At 42.2% G+C, this 21,709-nt stretch overlaps 2 protein-coding genes across 2 annotated transcripts in view; one reads left to right on the forward strand and one right to left on the reverse strand.

The window, feature by feature from the left end:
* The window catches only part of TDRD12 (tudor domain containing 12), an 82,660-nt gene extending 73,609 nt beyond the window's left edge, over positions 1-9,051 (forward strand). Inside the window, exons 26-32 of the mRNA XM_082606252.1 lie at positions 849-1,021; positions 6,653-6,762; positions 7,851-7,911; positions 8,000-8,113; positions 8,199-8,352; positions 8,437-8,511; positions 8,957-9,051. Of these exons, the coding sequence (XP_082462378.1) occupies positions 849-1,021; positions 6,653-6,762; positions 7,851-7,911; positions 8,000-8,113; positions 8,199-8,352; positions 8,437-8,511; positions 8,957-8,962 (693 nt within the window). The 3' untranslated portion in view covers positions 8,963-9,051. The remainder of the gene's footprint in view (positions 1-848; positions 1,022-6,652; positions 6,763-7,850; positions 7,912-7,999; positions 8,114-8,198; positions 8,353-8,436; positions 8,512-8,956) is intronic.
* A 2,748-nt stretch (positions 9,052-11,799) lies between these two features.
* Positions 11,800-21,709, reverse strand: part of SLC7A9 (solute carrier family 7 member 9) — a 37,216-nt gene continuing 27,306 nt past the window's right edge. Inside the window, exons 12-13 of the mRNA XM_082607207.1 lie at positions 13,990-14,164; positions 11,800-12,127 (exon numbers count right to left, since the gene is read on the reverse strand). Coding sequence (XP_082463333.1) covers positions 12,063-12,127; positions 13,990-14,164 — 240 coding nt within the window. The 3' untranslated portion in view covers positions 11,800-12,062. The remainder of the gene's footprint in view (positions 12,128-13,989; positions 14,165-21,709) is intronic.

Raw genomic sequence — 21,709 nt, forward strand, 5'->3', positions numbered from 1 at the left:
GTCAATATTGTGGTGGTTTTTCATCAGAGAAAAAAATGGAAACTTTATTAAGCAAGGATTTTTTAAACTATAGCTAAGAGAATGAAGCAAAAATAAAAATGAAAACCCACCTGGCAAACATGCTTCCGCAGCTCCAAAGTGTAGCAGTGTTCATGGCACACTGGAGGGGAGACAGACCCCACACCTGCCGCCTTCTCCCTCCAACCCCAGCTCGGTCCCCAGGCTGAGTAGAGAAAGGCTCTTCTGCTGTCCCTGGACAGGAGTGCATTCCTGATTCCCACGCTCCCTGGGGAGGCGCCCCAGCCAGCGCCAGCCTGGTCGACTCCGACCCCCATGAAAGTCCTGGGGCCACACCTCCCACCAACAGGAATCAGACAATTGCAGATTTTCATGTTTTACTTAATTTTGTGTAAACTGAAATGGATAAGAATGTTTTGGTTGCAGAAGAAAACAAGTGGAGGAAACTGTCCAGGACGCAGGATTTAGGGCCTTGGTGTAGGCCCTTTCTGGGCATCTGAAGACCCTGAGCCTTCTTGTTAGGAGCAGTAAAAGCACAGGAGGGAGAATCGGAAAGATCTAAGAATTGTGCGTGTGGTTACAGCATCACGGATGGGTCTTGTCTGGGATTTTACCTCAGGACTTGACCTTGGCCCCAGCCCCACACCTGATCATATTTCTCCAGTACGGGGCTGGGTTCTGGAAGATTCCAATGAGGAGGCCCTTGTGGTGGCACATGCCCTGGTGCATCAGACATTGCACAGTGAGATCAGGAGGTCACGGTGAGAGTGTTTGTGATTCATCTAAAGTTCTAAGTGTAATTCTTGCAAACATTTTTTCTTTCATTCAAGGTGCATGTTACAAAACTTTCAAACTTGAAAACTTCTGTCATTGATTATAATGTTCGAGCTGAAATTTTGTCAATGGGAATGGGCATTGATAACTCAGGACATGTAGAACAACTGAAAAAATTACACAAAGGAGCTAAAATGCCAACTTCTGAAGAAAGCGTAAGCCAGACCCTGTAAGTCGATTTTTGTCTCCTTTTGGAAGAGCTGTTTTGTGGCGGTATAACTCACAAGTGTTACGGACATTTTTTCTGAAAGTAGAATAGTTTAATGAGTCTCTGCGTTCCTATCACTCAGCTTCAATAATTACCAATATTTGGGGAGTCTTATTTTATCCAAACCCCAGCCCACATTTTTGTTTTTGTTTGACTACTATAAAACAAATTCCAAATATATTTCATCTGTATTTCTTACAGAATGAATTTTTGTTAGCTTTGTATTGACAGCACACATACAGAAAAGAACACGTATCGTAAGTGTGGCTTGGTGGATTTTCTGAGCACAGAAGCCAGCCCCAGATCAGAAACAGGGTATGACTCAGAGACACCCCCTGCTCCCCCTGCAAGGGCAGCTGCTTTCCAGACACAAAACAGCATGAATGGCTTCTTCCCTGGTTCATACTTTGAATGGAATCATGCAATGTGTCCCTTTCATATCTGGCTTCTTTAACTCATCATTATTTGTGAAATCCATCCATGTTGTGCATGCAGCTGTAGACCTGTAGATTCTCATGGCTGCGTCATATTCCATTGTATGAATATAATTTATTTACCCATTCTGTCGAGGGGAGAAATTTCCAGTTCTGGGCCACTTCAAGTGGCACTTTAAACATTCTCCTACATGTGCTTTGGTGCACTTAAAAATGTATTCCATTTCTTACGAATGGAATGGAATTGTTGAGTCATAAGTAGACTACTGCTCAACAGCTTTCCAAATTGGTTGTACCAGTTTTCACATCCACAAGCAAGATATAAGAGGCTATGGAAGTCTCTGAGAACTGGCCACCCCCAGAAAGGAGGATGGACCCAGCATGTGCATCCACTGAAAGGCTCGCATCAAGAGCTCCTTTCGGTCAGGAAGAAATAGCAGACACCTAGTAGAAAATGGGGCAAAAGATTTGAACAGACACTTCACAATGTCCAATTCATTAATTGTCCAATAATTAATGTACGAAAAGGTGCTCAGACTCATTACTCATCAGGGAAATGTAAATTAAAACCACAATGGAGCAATACCACTTCATAGCCACAAGAAATGAGAGGAAAGGAAATACCAAGGGTTGGCACGGCTGTGGAGCAACAAAAGGCTTTAAAAAACTTGACGGAAGTGCTGTTATCATAGCAAAATTAACGGTAATTTTTTAATTGCATTTTAAAAAATTGTGTTAAAATATACATAACAGAATTTCTCATTTTTATTTGTTTTTTCAAAGTGTGGTAAAATACACATAAAATCTATCACAGTAACTGTTTGTCTTTGCGGTACGCGGGCCTCTCACTGCTGTGGCCCCTCCCTCTGCGGAGCACAGGCTCCGGACGCGCAGGCTCAGCGGCCATGGCTCACGGGCGCAGCCGCTCCGCGGCATATGGGATCCTCCCAGACCGGGGCACGAACCCGTGTCCCCTGCATCGGCAGGCGGACTCTCAACCATTGCGCCACCAGGGAAGCCCACAGTAACTGTTTTTTAAGTATACAATTCAGTGGCAGTAAGTACGTTCACATTGTTGTGTCACTGTCACCACATTCTCCAGAAGTTTTCATCATCCCAACGGAAACTCTGTACCCATTAAACCGTAATGCCCATTCTCCCATTCCCTCGGCCCCTGGGAACCTCCGTTCTACTTTTTGTTTCCACTGATTTACCTGTTCTGGGTACCTCATATAAATGGAATCATACAATATTTGTCCTTCTGTGTCTGGCTTATTTCACTTAGCATAATGTTTTCAAGGTTCATCCATGTTGTAGCAGGTATCAGAGTTTCTGTCCTTTTAAGGCTGAAAAATACTCCATTGTATGGATATACTGCATTTTGTTTATCCATTCATCTGTAGTGGATATTTGGCTGTTGTGAATAGTGCTGCTGTGAACATTGGTGTACAAATATCTGTTTAAATTCCTGCTTTCAGCTCTTTTGGAATTTCTGGATCATATGGCAATTCCACGTTTAATTTTTTGAACTGCCAAACTGTTTCCACAACAGCTGTGTGTGATGTTCCCACCAGCAGTGTACAAGGTTCCTGTTTTCTCCACGTCCTCGGCTAGAAATCAGCCTGAAATGAAAGCTTAGGGCCCTCTCAGGACTTTTCTGAGCGTGCGTCTTGCCTCGGCTGCACGTGGCGTTCTCGGTCCCCTTTTGAATGTCCTAATTTCCAGTGAGTCTCCCCCTAGCTTCTCCAGGCCTTCGATGGGTCTGTTGTGTGTCTCCTTGCGTCATACCTTGCCTCAGGTGTCCATGGGTCTGTAGTGGCCTTTTCTGAGCAGTGCCCACAGCTTTCCTGCATGTGTTCTGAGTTCCGTGAAACAGAGGTGAGCGTCTTGCATTATAGTCCCTCAGGTAGCCCCCAGACAGCTTAGAATGGACTACACAATAATTCACACACGAAGTCTGCTCTGCCCTCTCTGGTTTTGGGTGTGGGGTGGTGGGGGAACAGGAAGGTAGTTCAGACAGCTTCTGGTGGTTCTTTCAATGTGTCTATGGGGAAATGGGAACCTGGAGCTTCCTAATCCGCCATTTTGCTCTGTGTGTGTTTTGGATGCTGGAATATTTTGTTCAGTCTAACTTTGTTTCAGTTGACCTAATTAATAGATAAATACTTTTAACTGAAGTTGCCAATACGTAAAGTTGAAATTTTAAAATTTGTTCATTTATTCAGCAAATATTGATTGATTGTCTACTGGGGATACAGTAGTGAACAAAACAGATGAAGGGCCCGCTCACATTTCAGTGGAGACAAATGATAAACAGGTTACAGAAATACATAGTGGATAATGTGGTGTCACGTGAGATGGAGCAGATTAACACAGAAGGGAAGACAGGGTAGTTTGGGGTCTGAGACGGTGAGCAAAGACCCAGGAGGTGAGGCCTGACCCAGGCAGATACCGAGGCGTAGACCCGTGTGGGCAGAGGGAAGGCTTGGTTATTCCTTGGTTCCAGGAACAGAGAGGAAGGTGCAGTGACCAGAGCAGCAAACAAGGGGAGAATCTAGGTGTGAAGGTCAGATCTTGTTGGACCCTGTGGCCATTGCAAGGGTGGGCTCCTCGGAGGAGGAGGTGGAACCATGAGAGAGTTTTGAGCAGAGGAATGGCTTAATCAGAACATTCTGGGCTACTGTGTTGAGAACAGACTGGAGCGGGGGACAAAGTGTGTGCCCAGAGTTCAGGACAGGGTGACAGCGGCTCAGACCAGGGTGGTTTTGTGGAGGTGGTGAGAAGCACTGAATGTAACTGTAGTGGGCGTGTGGTCTCGGGGGCCTGGTCAGCAGCTCCTGGTATTGAGAGCCAGGATGCTGGACAAGGCCCCGAAGGACTGAGCACTGGGACTCTAATGAGAGGTGGCAGGCAGTAGGGACATGGGGGAGGAGCCTGAGAAGCAGCAGCCTGGAGCTGGGGGGGCGGGGAGGGCATCCAAGACAGCAGGTGAGGGAAGGGTTTCACAGAGCAGGGAGCCATGAGCTGCCAGGTGCTGCGAGGCCACATGAAATGAGGACTGAGAACTGACCAGTGGATTTTATGCTGTGACCATTGGAGACCTTGAAGGGTTCCTGAATTACTGCTGAGAGTAGGAGAATTTCAAAGAACATGGCAAAGATTAAAATAGTCTTAAGTTTGTAGAGTTTTCTATCTTAATAAAATTGGGTACCTGTGGAATTAGGGTATCTTTTGTTTTCTACACACTTTCAGGAAACAAAAATTGCTCCATATTTACTTTTAAGATACTCTTTTAAAAATGAAGACACTACTACAGTTCAGTAGATTTAATCAAGACCGATTGATCACTTATAGGAAACACAACTACCGTGGAGCCCCAGCTCTGCACGAAGCGCCCTGCTCAGTCCCTCTGCACACGTGATTCTGTGGCTGCACAGGAGTGCTGCGCACCTTGGTGATAATCACAGGTAGAGGGGCGTGCAGAGGCCTCGCAGTCTACGGAGGGAGCCTGCCCCCAAGAAGGGACTCCAGGGCTTCCCTGGTGGCGCAGTGGCTGAGAGTCCGCCTGCCAATGCAGGGGACACGGGTTCGTGCCCCGGTCTGGGAGGATCCCACATGCCGCAGAGCGGCTGGGCCCGTGAGCCATGGCCGCTGAGCCTGCACGTCCAGAGCCTGTGCTCTGCAATGGGAGAGGCCACAGCAGTGAGAGGCCCGCGTACCACACACACAAAAAAAAGAAGGGGCTCCATCTGGGGAGCTGTGCTGGTTGTCTGGATCAGAAATGAGGAGAATGGCACCATTCTTACAGCAGACTGGGAAAGAGGACAGAGCCTGGGGACTTGAAAATCTGGAAGCCGTAGGGCTTAGTGGTTGGCAGACCCAGGGGAGTGTGATTGTATAATTCTGCGCCCTCATGACTGAGAGGAGCCAGCTCGGAGAGGAGGGCCTACTGAGTGGGTTTGGACATGAGCTTCAGGTTAGTGAAGGGGTAAGCCTAGCACTCAGGAAAGCGGCTGGAGAGGCTGTGGTTTGCTGGGGTTTGAGGAGAGTCAGAACTTGTGTAAGTGTGAGAGGGGGAAGGAACAGGACCCCAGGAGATGAGGGTCGAGGGGAGATCAGAGCCGTGGTGGAGGAAGAGGGTGGGCAACAGAGCGTCTGGGGCTGCACAGCGGTGAGGAGGACAAGGCCTGGGGAGGGGTCCCTGCCTGGGCGGTTGGAACATGGGACACTGCCTTCCACGCCACAGGCTTCATGGGTGTCAGTCAGTTGTCCCCTTGGAGACACACACGCACACTCCCTAACCACAGGTGTGTGTGTGTGTGTGTGTGTACACATGTGTTTGTATAGGTTTGCTCCTTTACGCTTGAATTATCTCAAAAAGGATGCACAAAAAATGAATTACATTGTCACCCATGAGGAAGGAAATTGGTGGCTGGGGAACAGAGGTGAGAGGTAGATTTTTCACGGTGTGGACCTTTCTATTTATTTTAAAATATTGAACCACATGCATGTGGTTACCTGTTCAAACAACCAAAAGAAAAGCACAATTAAAAAGTTTTACAAGAATGAGATAGCCCTCTATATACTGATATGGAATAATCTCCACTTATTAGGTACAATAAAATAAGGGGTAGAAAAGTGAATGTAGTAGGTTCCCATGTGTTTAAACTTGCGTGTGTCTGTTTGTGTGTTTTAGATAGAAAGATACAGATGGCAGTATTTGCCTTTTCGTGCAAAGAATGTTTCTAGCAGTAGATCCAGACTGGTGAGAGGGTGTCTCTGGGAAGCTAAGGCAGGAGAGGAAAGGAGATGGCTTGTATTGTCCTCTTTGAAGTGGGTAGCAGTGCATACTATCCTCTAAGTGATTTGAAAAGAATATTATTTCGGTAAGTGAGTGCCTGCCTTTATCGGATGATATGTGTGTGTCGATCAGCTACTCTGCACCCAGTGCCAGGGGCGCAGTAGTGCCCAGAGCTGACTGACCTGCCCGTCCTCTGTAAATGAGCCGTAAGCTCTGTGCGGGTCTGACTCGTGGTAGGAGGTACTTCACAGCTGTGTGTTGCTGGCCTGCCTACCTCTTCTCGCCGGGAAGCCCCTGCAGGAGCCAGATTTTGCCTGTCTCCTCGTCTCACAGTTAACCTCTGCCTCTTCTACCCAGGATGCCTTCTTCCACAGAAGATGATGCTCGTCTGCAGAGCACACAGCAAGAGGACAAGGGCTCAGAGAGAGCTGCTGACTCCCAGACAAACTCAGAAAACCCAACACACGGTTGGTCATGTAAAAGACGGTTAACTTAAAATCATTAATGCTAGGAAATTTTCCAGTGTTTAGGCTTTCCACTTTTAGATGAATTAGAGAGAACGTGACATAAACTGACATTACCTAACTTTCTATTTTTGACAGTGCGGCTTCCAATTTTTTTGGTAACTTTTTTCTTTTTTGTTATTTGAAGTATAATGCTCATCCAGCAAAAGTGCACAGATCTTAAGTGTACAGCTCATCAGAACTTTTCCTATGTGTATTACCATTACCCACACCCAGATCAAGCTGTTGAACATTTCCAGAACCCCAGTGGTCTCCCTTACGCACCCTCCCTGTCTGTAACCCTGCCCAGTAACCCCTGTTCTGACTTCTGTCACCATCAGTGTTGCTGAATTGGAAGCACGTGGTATACACTCTTGTGTCTTCTTTCACTCAACTTTATGTCTGTGAAATTCATCTAGATGATTGCAAGTAGCAGTGGTACTTTTTTATTGCTGGGCTGTATTCCATGATATGCATGTACTACAGTTTATTTAGCTGTTCACCTGTTACAAGACATTGATTGTTGACTACTGTTAACAAAGCTGCTTATAAACATTTTTGCTCAAGTCTTTGGAAGCTTCAAATGTTTCAGATTGAGAATTTAAATTGCATTGTTTTAGGAAATGTTATGTTCAACAGTGGTTCCTTGTGTGTACTGGCCACTGTTCTGGAAGTCATCGTTAGTGGGGCCCTAGCAGGTTAAGATAGCAGAGACACTGGAGCATTTGTATCATATGGCCAATAATTATATGTGGTTCCTTTTCAGAGAGTTTACTTTCTCAATTGTTTAATCATAATATTTAACAAGGCAAATATTTGTTTTCTTAGTCTGATATTTGTTTTATTAGTTACCCTAAGTGATCTGCATTTTAATTTTTTTAAATTATTCTTTGCAATTGGATACTTTGGTTACTGTGAAGTTTATACTCTTACAGTCTTAGTGAGTAGTTCCTCAACTAAAAGTTGCATAAAATGCAAAAAAGTACATATATATACATATATTATGGAGTCACATATCAATAACCTATAGGAAAATTTGACTTTTTGTACAGAAACTTTACCTGAAAACACGGGAGATGCTTCCATTAAAAAAACTACAGGGCCTCTGAAAAGGTATGCTCGTCATTGTTGGGGTCTGCTTTCCTTCCTTGCCGAGCGAATAAACAGAGATGAGTGTATAATCCTCTTCACTTTGTTCTAGCTTCCACCCACAAATAAAATGGTTCCAAAAAGAGGATGTGGTCATATTGAAGATAAGAATAAGGAATCTAAAAGATTACAAATGTGAATACTTTAGAGATAGAGTTGTTTTCAGGTGAGTTTATGGATAGCTTATAAAGTAAAGAGAAATAATTTCTAACATTTTAAAAGGCTGGCCTCATTTCTTTTTGTAAATCTAGTGCCTGGGTGGGAGAGAAATTTTACTTGGCTGATTTGGAGCTGCAGGCCAACATAATAAAAGATGATTGCAAATGCATAGTGAAAAATGATGAACCAATAATCACTCTTTCGAAAGAGAAAAAGGAGTCTTGGTGTGGCTTACTCAGACAGAGGGTGAGTTGAAATCAGCTGTGCTTGGGCTTAACGCGCTGAGCATGTTTTATTCTCTCACTTAACATAAACTGTTATATTGAACAGAATCCTAACGTGGCTTTTGATTTTGATCACTGGGAAGAATGTGACGAGGATAAGGAGGATAGCCACTTCTCCAAGGTAAGGGGGGGCACCTATCCCTTGGAGAGTCGTAGGTCCTGAGCACCATGGGGGTGGACGCAGTCACTCAGCTGACTTCAGGAATGTGGCCTTCGTGGAAATGGGTCTCAATGTAAAGCCCTTAGGTATTAGTTTTCTCCTCGTGGTTGACCTTGGTGCTAAATGTTCTGCTTTGAGGAAGTATCAACTCTTGGTTATAAACATACCTCCTTATAACACTTTTACAAATATTTCTCCTAGGAAAATAATTTATTCATAAGCAGGCAAATTTTACCTGCTTGTTTCTTGCTTAAAATAATGAAAATATAAAATAGGTCACAAAATATAGAGCTAGAACCCAAGGGACTTTTTCTGCAATGACCAAAATAATGGGGGGGGGTGAGGGGTGGGGGAGAATTGCTAATTAATCTATAATTAGTAACATTTTTAATAACATCTCTCTTAGCTGTAAATTCTAAAAACCCCTCCTGCAAAGTGGTAGAGCTGGTTGAGACCAGTGACAAAGCTTCAGATGAAGACGAAAGTGAGAGTGAATGAGAATGTGAGTTAAATCCTGCAGAGCAGCCAGAGGACTCTGAACAGAGATGGATGTTGCTACGTGACCGAAAGCTGAGAAGACAGGCAGTCACGTTCAGACCTTTTGTCACTTCAAGGATCAAGTATAACTAAGTGCTACCTGGTGGCACTGGGATTAGTAATGGTGAGAAGTTCTTAATTGATTGAAAAATGGGCCGATGATGAGACTCTGGAAGGAAGGTGGAAGCAGAGACACAGCGAGTGCCGGGCTGTCCTGCCCGTCGCCGCTGGTGTGAAGCCCGCCTCAGCACTCAGGTTGAGTGATGCCCGCCGTGGCATTCGGGTAATGAACTGTACCATCTGGAGTTCGTTTTTCATTTTTTTCATTTAGACCTGTGTTTGGTACATTCTTAAAACCTTCTCTTGTGCATATAAATTGAGATTTCTTAAAATTCATACCCCGCACTGCTTAACAGACCTTTTCAACCATGAGTTAGTTGAGATGCAGTGTGAACTGTCTGTGTACTAATACTCCTAGTGTTCTTTAGATATTGATAGCTACCCAGGGTAAGTTTACTTCTTGTGAAGAGATAGGTCAAGGATGAGAATGGGGTTCCCTCAGCAATAGCAAGCCTGACCCAGGGCTTTCTGGAGGTAGAGCTAGTGCTTCCGAAGAACGCTTGGAACCTGCAGAGTCCTGCACAAATAGGACACAGGTTTCTCTCCAGTGGAAACTGAAAAGGTCATGTGGGGTGCCTGGAGGTAACCCTCAGAATACCTGTATGCAGTGAGCCCTGAAAACATTCATGACGCCATCCTGGGATGTGGCTGCGGTGCCTTAATAAAGTCACGAGGTTATCAAGAAATGTGTATTGTCATTACCGCTTAAGTGTGGGAATGCCCAGAGCCTGACTTTTCATGGTAACTGGCAAAGTTAGGCAGGTGAGCTATTGGGAAATTTACACCCTGTGCACTGCTTCAGTGGGGGTCTGGCGGCTTTGCCTAGAAGAGGAAAAGAGCATTGGTAGGCTGTTGGAACTGCCCGCACTATCTGTCTTCTTTTTACACATCAGAAAGCACAGGTGCCCAAGTTTGTGTATGTCCCAGGTATAAACCACCATGTATGTCCCAGGTATTAAACGAGAGGTAAACTCTTGTCGTCAAGCTGTCGTGTCCCGTGAGCAGGCGTGGGTCACCCTCTGGCTGTCAGTTTCCTCATCTGTAGAATAAGACGTTCAGCTCCTTGTGGGGCCTAACCTGGCCTGGGGGGCCCGGAGCGCTGCTGGGCGGGGTCAGGCCGCTGCCCTCTGGTGGGAGGACGCGGCGTCCAGTCTGGACAGCTGCCAGGAGCGCAACCTTGCTGCCGCCTCGACTCCCGTGGGTTGACTGGCAGGTGTCTGACTGGCACGTGAAGTGTATGGGGAGTGATTTTCCTTTTTCTTGGCTAACTAGGGCAGGCTCTGGGAAGTGTGAAGTTCTGGTGTCTTTGCTGGCAAGGGTTCTGATTCTGCAAAACTCTTTTAATGTCCTCATCCGGTGTACTTTGCTTCCACCGGGAAGGGCTTTGGGTCGGCAGCCAGGCCTCCTGAACTGCACTGGCTTTCCTTGAGATTGTTAGCCACCTGCAGTGTGTGCTCGGTTGTATTGTTTCTTTCGTAAAACAGCACACAATAATAGCAAGCAGTAGAGCTGCACAAACGTGTGTTGCCCACGTACACATGGTGGCGTCCTGCTCTCGGAGAAGATATAATACTGATTCTCTCGTGTGGTTCACTAACGGCTAAATGAAAGCAGTGGGCAGAGGAGGGTACATGTTTAAATTTCAGTTTCTTTTTTCAGACATTTACCGTTATTTGAAGTTCTGAATAGCATTTTGTAAGACATAGGACAGTGGCTTGTGAAACGTAAACAATTACTAATTGCTTTTTTTGTTCTCTACTATTAATATGTACTGATTTCACGTTTTGGGGAAATTTCTGAAATGCACGGTAAAAGTACTTTCGTCTCTATGCTTCTAAAATTGCTCACATACTTAGTAAATTTTGGTGTGAGTGTCTTCAGCATATCAATAAAATTTCAGTGTTTTCACAGAAATGTTACTTTTTTCCATTTTTTTAGACCGTATTTTGTCAGGAAAATCCATGAGTGCCACATGCAAAATAGAATTTTATACATCACACTTTCTGGTTTGACCGAAATGCCAGTGAAGGCTGTCAGGGAACCTGTGATGCTGAGCCCCTTGTGGACACAGGCTGCAAATGGTTCCGGACGGCCAGCTTTGCACTGGGGGCCTTGACATCCAGCCTGGGACAGACCTGCTACATACATCCTAGGTGAAATATGGGTAGGTAGTAAAGCATTTGTACTTTAGTATTTTAAACTTTTTTTTTTTTTTTCTTTGCTGTACGCAGGCCTCTCACTGTTGTGGCCTCTCCCGTTGCGGAGCACAGGCTCCGGAAGCGCAGGCTCAGTGGCCATGGCTCACGGGCCCAGCCGCTCCGCGACACGTGGGATCCTCCCGGACTGGGGCACGAACCCGCGCCCCCTGCATCTGCAGGCGGACTCTCAACCACTGCGCCACCAGGGAAGCCCCTGTACTTTAGTATTTTAAAAATCTATTTCAATCAAAGCAAAAGTTCCACCAATTTTATATTTATATATATATATATATATATATATATATATATGTATATATATATATACACACACATATGCACCTTTCTGGTCACTGAGTTTAAAGAATTCCCTTTATTGAAGTAGGTGTGATGTGCCCCTTGTTAAAAAGTCACTGTGTAGTGGGGGCCGTTCTGACTCAGCCCTTCCCTGGCCACCAGCCTTCTGCTGGGTCACATCCTCACCTGCTAACTTCAGCAAACACCCACCCAGAGAACTAAGGGTAGCTAAAAATAACAGTATTATACACATGTGAATACATTTTTTTCTTAAGAAAAACATCAGGAAGAAACAACCACAAATATTGCTTACAAAAATAAATTCTTCACAGCTTAGACTTGGCCACAGGAGGCTGAGCTTTGTTACTCTGGAGCCTCCTCTGGGGGGACGACTTCCATCAGCATCTGAAGGTGCATGGTGAGAGGCTCTGGAGGGAAAAAGTGCAGTCAGAAAACCGTCCTTTAAGATCAGCTTCGCCTTTGCTTATCAATGAGCAGTGGTACTATTACTCCTCCTTGGTGATGTGTCATATCAGAGCCTGTGCTCAGGGGACACAGGTGGGTAGAGGTGGGCAGACCCATCCTGGGAGCTACGGTGGTTCTTTGGAGATAAGTTATTTCCCATTAAAGCATTAGGAACCTACTAAATATTTTACTGCCACCAAAACATTTACAGGAAAAATAAGAATGACTCAGTTATATGTGTATATTTAACTACCCCTGACCAAAGATTGAATGTTTGGTCTGAAGTCACTAAGTCTGCATCTTGTTTAAAATACAGGTTGTTAATTCTTTTTACCTCCTTAATTTTAACTTCTTATTGGTTTCTGTAGGGAACAGCTTGGCTAAATATTCTAAAGCTGAGAAATAAGACATATTTCAGGCCTTTAGGTTGTAAGTCATCCTAGCTAGATTTTCTGTCAGTATGATCAAATGCAAGTCCATTTTCAGAGGCATGGGGAAAAGTGGCTGTTTTTCAGGTAGTAATATACCTTCTCTTTCGTTTCTATAGTAGTGTCCCTGCAACCCCTCTCAGCTTCGGGCTTAGATCAGTGTAAAGAGGTTAGGGGTAGGGGGAGCTATTTCAAGAAAGGGGAAAAGTCCTTGGGAAATAATATAGCCATATTTTGGTTTTGCTATCCCTTTGTTAACGAACGTGAAACAGATTCTCTGTCTCTTAGAACACCCCTGTCAGGTGAGAGGTGGTACCAGTTTCACAGGTGGGGACACAGGCAGAGGGAGTGGAGGCAGGCATCCCCGTCACTGGCGGCTCAGTCTAAATGGAGTCTCAGGGCCAGCTTCCCCCACTTCCAGTTGGGTTTTGCTCTTTGCTACCTTGTACATCTCCCTAAGTTGTATGCATCTAAATAAAAAACCACATAGGGGTGCCTGAGGAATGACTGTACTTCCCTGGTGAGAACGAGCTGAAGGAGAAAGAAGGCAGATTTTTCATCACGTTTACTCAAATACTAAGTGGCTGCTGTATAGATCCAGGATTAAATTGTACACAGCCCAATTCCTGCCTCCGGGGAACTCATGTTTAGGGTGAGGGAGACCAGGCAAGGCTGTGGATCACTGTTGGTCTGGTGAGGGGCTCGGGAGCCTGGCAGGCTTTTGTGGATGGAGTTCCTTGCAGCTGGCTGTGCCATGTAGAATATAACATACCCTTGGGTGTACTTCAGGGTCCTCTGATGTACTCTGCCATCACTGCTTTCTTTTTCAAAATGAAAATGGCTGATACAGCTAAACTTTTAAACAACTTTCCTAAAATACACAAGGAATCGGTACTGCTGAGTGAAAAGCAAGAGCCGTGGCCTTGGTGTTGGAAGGCTCTGGCCCTCGTCCCAGCTGTCGCATTTTGGACGTCTCTGGGATGCTGCTGAGACCCCCAGATGATGTCCGGGGATCAGGCACAAGGCGGCAGTGCTTTGGGTATGGGATGCACAACAATGTGAACATGTATTGTCACTACTGACCCGTACACTTAAAAATGGTCAAGATTTATGTTATGGGTATGTTACATTTGAAAAAAAGAAAAAACCAGTGCTTCCTTTTCCTGCTTGTTCCAGGAATTGATGGGAACAAAGGAAGAGGCCACAGGTGGACCCCAGAGGTGTCACACTGAGGAGAACAGGTCACGCCTCCTCCCACAGAGGAGATGAAATCTGTTAGCTGCGCAAGACCCTGTGATAATAAGAAGGTCCTGGTAGAATCGGGACTGATGAGGCTACAGGATGTCGGGCCTGTCTCACTTTACTAACAGCAAAGCAGTCCCTCAGGTGATACTTACTTGAGATTTTCTGAGCCCATCCAAACTTATAGTGGACAAAAAGGAAATAAAATATAAGGCCGCTCAGCATAAATAACACACAGTAGAGATACTCCCATGCAGGTTGGCTGATGATTGGGGCCAAAACCAAAAACACGGATAAGAGAGTCACCAAGATGGGGATGACAATGGGCACCTGTAGGCCAAACAGAGTGGTGTCATGATTTGGCCACATGCATTCATTTCTTTTTTGAAAATTTTCATTCAAAACAAAACACTTGACAGAAAGAAGAATATAATGAACCCCGTGTACCCCTCCTCCAGTTTCAATCATTTGTAAGTAAAATTGCCAACCTTATTTCATCTTTTTCTTTTCCCTAGACTGTAAAGAAGATGCCATCATGTCATTTTACCTGTAAAATACGCATTATACGTCTCTAACTGATGATGACTTTACTTTTAACGTGTTTGTTCCCTCCTCTCTTTATCTCGTCATGAATTCGTAGGAATTGGGTGGTTTGTCCTATACAACGTCTTCATTTCTAGCTTTGCCTGAGAACTTGCCCCTCTGTCCCTCTTGTTTCCTGTAAACCAGTAGTTAGCTGTGGAGGCAAGAATGCGTTGTAGCTGGAGCAGTGCACTTCCTCTTGTAACACATCACGAGGCACTTAAGGTCCGATGGTTACACTTGTGAATCCCTAAAGTCAATCAGTGGATTCAGGGGCTGGAGAGGAATCCAGTCCCAGCAGATCTGGATTCACCCATTTCTCCAGGGTGTTTGGTAGGAAAGGGTATTTAGAAACCGTAATCTGCGTGGTTGGGAGTACTCAGTGTTCTTTTACAAGGACGGAGAAAAAAAATTTTTTTTCAAGAAGGGAAAACAATTCATAAATTTCTACTGAGTTTCTGTTCAAATGTAAGATTGCACTTTTTTCCTTACTTTCCCTAGACTTACGCCTTCTTTCCTTATGCTTCTGAAAATCTTCTCAGTGGCTTTCACGTAATTACTTATTTTATTTATCCTACAATGTGCCTATAATAAACTTCAAAATAACTGTACCAATACTACCACTGTAAGTAGTAGTATGAAGTTTAAGATTTTTTTGCAGTTCTCTTTAACTGCACAGTATAAACCACAAAGGAGATGCATTCAAAGTCCTGCACTTTAATATCAGTTCTAGTGATGACGTTTTCTGTGTGGTTATGTCATCTGCTTGTTACAGAGTAAGGCTTCTTTATCTCCATTTGTTTCTAGTTTTTAGGGATTTGCTTTTTCCCTTTTTTATTTGATTTTTTTAATATTATAAATTTTTTCTTGATTTTGCTTTATTCTTCCATTATTTCTCTTTCAGAATAAACACATGTGTATGCACAAATGTACATACGCATGTTCATCTTCCACTCCTCTTACATAAAAGGCAGCAAATGCATAACACACAGTTTTGCACCTTGCTTTTTTCCATTCATATATTCCAGAGAGTCACACTACTGTGTAAAATTACTCATCCATTGTTTTACTGTTGCACGCCACTCTACTTTGCGGATGTACCAAAACTTATTCAACCAGTCTCCCATTAATTGACATTTGGGTTGTGTTGAACCTTTTGCTATTACCAATTAATGCAACAAGTAAGCTTATGTATATTTCATATTTTTGTTGACTTCACTTAGGGATAGATTACCTCAAAACAGGATGGCTGGGTCTAAAGGTAAATGCATATGTAATATTGCTGGATATTGCCAGGTTTCCCTTTGTAGTGGCCATACCATTTGTATTCCACTAGCAGTGTTTGAGAAGGCTGTTTCCCCATAGCCTCTCCAATGGAGTGTGGCCAAGCTTTGGGATTTTTGCCCATCTGATAGGCAAGAAATGGTATCTCGTTAGAATTTTGGTGTGCGTTCTAAGAAACAAAATTGAGTTTGCTTGGGTTCATTTGTTTCATGTTTAAGTGTCGTTGCATTTTTTTCATTGAACTGTCGTTTTATTTTCTTGTGTCCATTTATATCTTTTGTCCATTTCAATTGTTAGTAACCCCCATCTCAATTTTAGTAACTCTTTAAATTAGGGATATTTATCCTTTTTTGTGATATTATTGCAAATATTTCCCCCAATATTTTATGTATATGTGTTTTCAACTTCTCTTTTTTTGAATGCATTCATTTTTATTTTGGGGTGGTTATGGTTGCCCCTTTTTTAAAAATTACTCCTTGATTTTGAGTCATGGGAGAGGTTTTCTTCATTCTTGAATTACAAAGCAATTTATATTTTCTTCATGCATCAGCACCATGATATTTAAATTTTAGAATCTATATTTTTTTTGAATTTTTGAATTTTATTTTTTATACAGCAGGTTCTTATTAGTTATCCGTTTTATACATATTAGTGTATACATGTCAATCCCAATCTCCCAGTTCATCCCGCCACCACCAGCCACCACCCTTCACCCACACCCCCCCGCCACTCACTTTCCCCCCTTGGTTGGTTCTCTACATCTGTGTCTCAATTTTAGAGTCTATATTTTAATATTTTTCTTATTTTTAGATTTTCCCTGGCTATTTTTGCTAGTTTGTTGTTCAATATGAACTTTATAATCAACTTGTCTAACTCCAGGAAAAAAAATTAGATGGTGTTTTTTATTGCAATCTCATTAAACATCTAAATTAATGATGCTGAGTTTCCCTATCCAAGAATATGATGGATTTCCATTTGTTCAAGTTACCTTTTCGGTCTTTCAGGAGAATTTTACTTTTCTACTGTGATGTCTAACCTCTTGTTAAGTTTATGGCTAGGTGTTTTTTGGTTTGGGGATGAGTTGTTCTCTTTCATTATCTTTTAATTGGATATCATTTTTATAAATGAAGGCTATTGATTACAGTGTGTTAGTTTTATGTCATATTACTTCACTATATTTTCTTATAGTTTTTTCTTTGATCCTTTTGGGTTTTCCAGATGCACAATTTTATTTTCTTTGAAAGGAGAAAGGTAGACTTTTGAAAGTCTTTTCTAATTCTTATGCTCCACATTGCTTTCTCTTGTTTAATTGCCTTGCTGATATCTTCAGAACAATGTTAGCTGATAGCAGAAATAGAAGGAAGGCATTTTTGTCTTCACCTTGGCAGAGATCTCTCTAGTGTTACCTTATCAATTAAAATTGCTTTTTTGCCATAGGGCGTGTTTGTGTGTGCGATCATGCCAAGGAAAAGGTTATAAATTCCTATTTGTGTTTTTATCACTAATGTATGTTGAATTTTATCTGGTTTTTGGCAACTGTGGGAGGTGATCGTAGGGGGTTTTACCATAGGTATATTAATATGATGAATTATATCTCCATGACTTAAATCCAGTTCATTCTAATCTTCAGCCACCCTTGCACAGACTTGACTTAGTCATGATACGTTTTTAATATAATTGGATTATATTTGTCAAACTATTTTATTTAAGGTTTTTATATCAATATTCAAAAGTGCGATTGGTCCGTGATTTTCTCCCCTTTTTTGTGCTATCTTTGCAAGGTTTGGTATCAGGGTTATAGTCCATAAAAATAATTTGAAAAATCAATAAAACATCCTGTAGCTTACCTTAAAAAAGAGAGAGAAAGCATAAACACACAAATAAGAAACAAAAATGGAGAAATAATCTCCAGAACACAGGAAGTTTTTTTAAAAATCATAAACTATTTTGTACAACTCTATACAAATAAATTCAAACACCTAGGTGAAATGGACAGTTTTCTAGGAAAATATAGTTTACTAAAACCCCAGCAGAATCTGAATTCATGGTGAAATTCTAAAAATCAGATAATCCAGTTAAGTGCTTTCTTTATGTTTATTAATTCCTTCTATATCCTTTTGGTTTTCTTTGTTCTTTCTCGTGCCCGTTGAGTTGCCTATTTAATTTGTTTTCGTTTTTGTTGATGTAAGTAATGTAGTGGAACTTCCTTAAAGTGCCGATCATAGATTATATGTCTTGTTTTCATTATTGTTATTTTTAGGAATTTATGTACTTTCATTTCCTATTTCCTTTTGGACCAAAAGGTTTAATTTTTAAAATTAATTTCCTGTTTTATTGCATTATAGTCAGAGAGTGTGATCTGTATCATTTCTGATTTTTTAAAAAATAAATGTACTTATTTTTTATTATTTATTGTTTTTGGCTGCATTGGGTCTTCGTGGCTGCACGTGGGCTTTCTCTGGTTGTGGTGAGCAGGGCCTGCTCTTTGTTGCGGTGCGCGGGCTTCTCATTGCGGTGGCTTCTCTTGTTGCAGAGCACGGGCTCTAGGCGTGTAGGCCTTAGTAGTTGTGGCACGTGGGCTCAGTATTGTGGCTCATGGGCTCTAGAGCACAGGCTCAGTAGTTGGGGCGCATGGGCTTAGTTGCTCCGCGGCATGTGGGATCTTCCCGGACTGGGGCTTGAACCCGTGTCCCCTGCATTGGCAGGCAGATTCCCAACCACTGTGCCACCAGGGAAGCCCCATTTCTGATTTTTTAATCAGGGTTTTTCTTTGTGGTATTAAAGATTGTCAGTGGTCAGACCTGTTCCATATGCACTGTTTGCTATTTGGGGGATTCAGAATTTGAAATGAATCTGTAAGATACACCTTGTTACGTTTTTATAGATCTGCAGTCACTTTTACTAGTGATGTGCCTGGATCTGTCTTGTTCTGAGAGAGATGTTTTAAAGTCTCCTATTAGTGTGTGTGTCTGTTTCTCCTTGTATTTCCTATAGTTTGTTTCATAAAAGTAATTACTGTGTGGCGTGGTGAACAGGTTTTCATAACTGTTATCTCTTTATTGTGAATTTTAGCCTTTTGCATTACTAAATGGTCTTTGTCTTGTGTTTTGGGCCTGAGTGCTTGTCTGATAAGATCACAACCCCTGTTTTCTGTGTATTTTCATTTGCTTGATTTTTCTTTGCCTATCCTTTTACTTTGCATTTTTCACAGCTCTGTAAACCTGCCTGAAAATTTTTTTCTTTTAATGGCTGATTTAAACCCATTTAAACTGAATAAGCTGGTTTATTCATACAACTGATAAGTTTGGTCTCCATATTGCTTCATATTTCTATATAAAGTATCTTCGACTTACTGTCAGTTTTCTGCCCATAATGAGTGACATTCTATGGGAAAACTCTTACTGGGGCCTACTTCCTTTAAGTGGGAAAATTACCATGTATCATATGAAACCCCAGACTTCTAACCAGTGTTTTCAGATATAACAAAAAACAGTAAATGCATAAATATATCCAACATGTGTTATACCTGGAAGTAAACTGCTTTAAAAATGACTTCCTGGTGACCAATTAGTATGATTGTTAGTAAATGGTTACCTTTAACACAATAACATGTTTCCCAACATCTGAGACACACATGCCTCACACTTTCCAATATGCCTCCATACAACTGTGACTTGTGTTGGATTTGGAATGCCATTTGAAACTTTCCTCACACATGTATTAAAAACATTGTATTGCATTTGGGGAATTTAAGTATTCATTTTTTTCCCATATAACTATCAACTAGAAATAAGAGTATTAAGAGATTCATAGGTTCTATAAAGTTTGGGGATGTTAAAAATCAGCAAGCAGGGCCTCCCTGGTGGCGCAGTGGTTGAGAGTCCGTCTGCCAATGCAGGGGATACGGGTTCGTGCCCCGGTCTGGGAGGATCCCATATGCCGCGGAGCGGCTGGGCCCGTGAGCCAGGGCCGCTGGGCCTGCGCATCCGGAGCCTGTGCTCCGCAACGGGAGAGGCCACAGCAGTGAGAGGCCCGCGTACGGCAAAAAAAAAAAAAAAAAAAATCAGCAAGCAAAAAACAGTAACAACAAAAAACCCTAATAAGCATTCTACTGAGAAAATGTCAACCAGGAAGATATTCTCATTTGTTTCCCTATTCGAGTCTTTATATATAGGTTCTTCTATGATATGGTTTTGTGGATGTGTTTGTGTGTGGGTATGTGTGTTGGATATATCTATCTATAAACACTGTTTTTGTTCTGAGAGTTACCATTATAAATAGTAGGTATTAATACCTTTATTTCCTCTTTTTTAGATATTATCTATAATAAGCAGTAATGAAATAAGCTAGGATTTCTTCTCTTTCCCCCCAGCATCTAATTTTAAATTGTATCCAAAGGCAGTTTTCCTGAGATACTTTCCTTAAGTGGCATACTTTCATATGCTTTCTCTCCCATTTTTGTTGTATTATGTTGTCAGTGCTTAATATTTATATACTGTTTTGCTATCTTTATCTCCCATCATTTAGTCTTAGTTCTTTAATTAAATATATTCACCTTATGCCAATGACTTTTTGGTTTCTAAAGCTCATTCTCTAGCGATTCCTTAGGTCTCATGTAATGATATATGCTTTAAGTTATTTCGTTGGTAACTTTATTCTTCAAGGTCAATTTGACTGGATATAAAATACTTGACTTACATTTTTTTCCTTGAATATCTTAAATAAGTTGCCCACAGTCTTACAGCATGGAGTGTAGGTGATGAGAAGTTTGATGCCTGTATTATTTCCTTTCCTTTATAAGCAAATTGGGGTGAAGGAGGACAGGAAAGGGGAAGTGGATATACCCAAAGCATTTTTTTTTAAAGAAACTCCATAGTTTTATCAGAATATATTTCTTTGTTGCCCAGTCTAGTTCGGAAGTGTGTTGGTTCAAGTCCCCCCCCTCCTTCTGTGGTCTCCCCTCCCACCTTCCCTCCCACTTCAGGAAATGTTTCTTGAATCATAGCTTTTAAGCTGTTGGTGGGAATGTAAACTGATACAGCCACTATGGAGAACAGTATGGAGGTTCCTTAAAAAACTAAAAATAGAATTACCACATGACCCAGCAATCCCACTACTGGGCATATACCCAGAGAAAACCACAATTCAAAAAGACACATGCACCCCAATGTTCATTGCAGCAGTATTTACAATAGCCAGGTCATGGAAGCAACCTAAATGCCCATCAACAGACGAATGGATAAGGAAGATGTGGTACATATGTACAATGGAATATTACTCTGCCATAAAAAGGAACGAAATTGGGTCATTTGTTGAGACGTGGATGGATCTAGAGACTGTCATACAGAGTGAAGTAAGTCAGAAAGAGAAAAACCAATATCGTATATTAACGCATATATGTGGAACCTAGAAAAATGGTACAGATGAACCGGTTTGCAGGGCAGAAATTGAGACACAGATGTAGAGAACAAATGCATGGACACCAAGGGGGGGAAGCGGCAGGGAGGTGGTGGTGGTGGTGTGATGAATTGGGTGATTGGGATTGACATGTATACACTGATGTGTATAAAATTGATGACTAATAAGAACCTGCTGTATAAAAAAATATATAAAAATTAAAAAAAAAGAATTCTGTTATTTGCATTTTCTTCTTCAAGGACTCCAGTTATACATATGTTAATCTCTTTTTTTTTTCCTGTCTCCTTACTTCATTATTTTCTCTCAAATCCTTTTTATTTCTGTTTGAGAGATTTTGCGCAGATTAAAAATCTGTGCTACCATAATGATTTTGCCTGCTTGATGCCCTGATTGAGGTGGAACTGCCTGATTCCAGCAGGCTGCTCCATGCCTTCTCTGACTTCAGCAACTTGGTGATGGTCAAAGCTACTGTGCCAGAAAGACTTTTAACCAGATTTGTGAAACAACATTCTGAAGCTAAAGACGTTATCTTTATTCTTGCTCTAGTTACTGAAGCCCTCTTCTTGCCTGACTTTTTCTTACATCTTCACT

This window comes from Mesoplodon mirus (genome assembly GCF_964341445.2).
Source record: "Mesoplodon mirus genome assembly, chromosome: 19".
Classification (NCBI taxonomy): Eukaryota; Metazoa; Chordata; class Mammalia; order Artiodactyla; family Ziphiidae; genus Mesoplodon; species Mesoplodon mirus.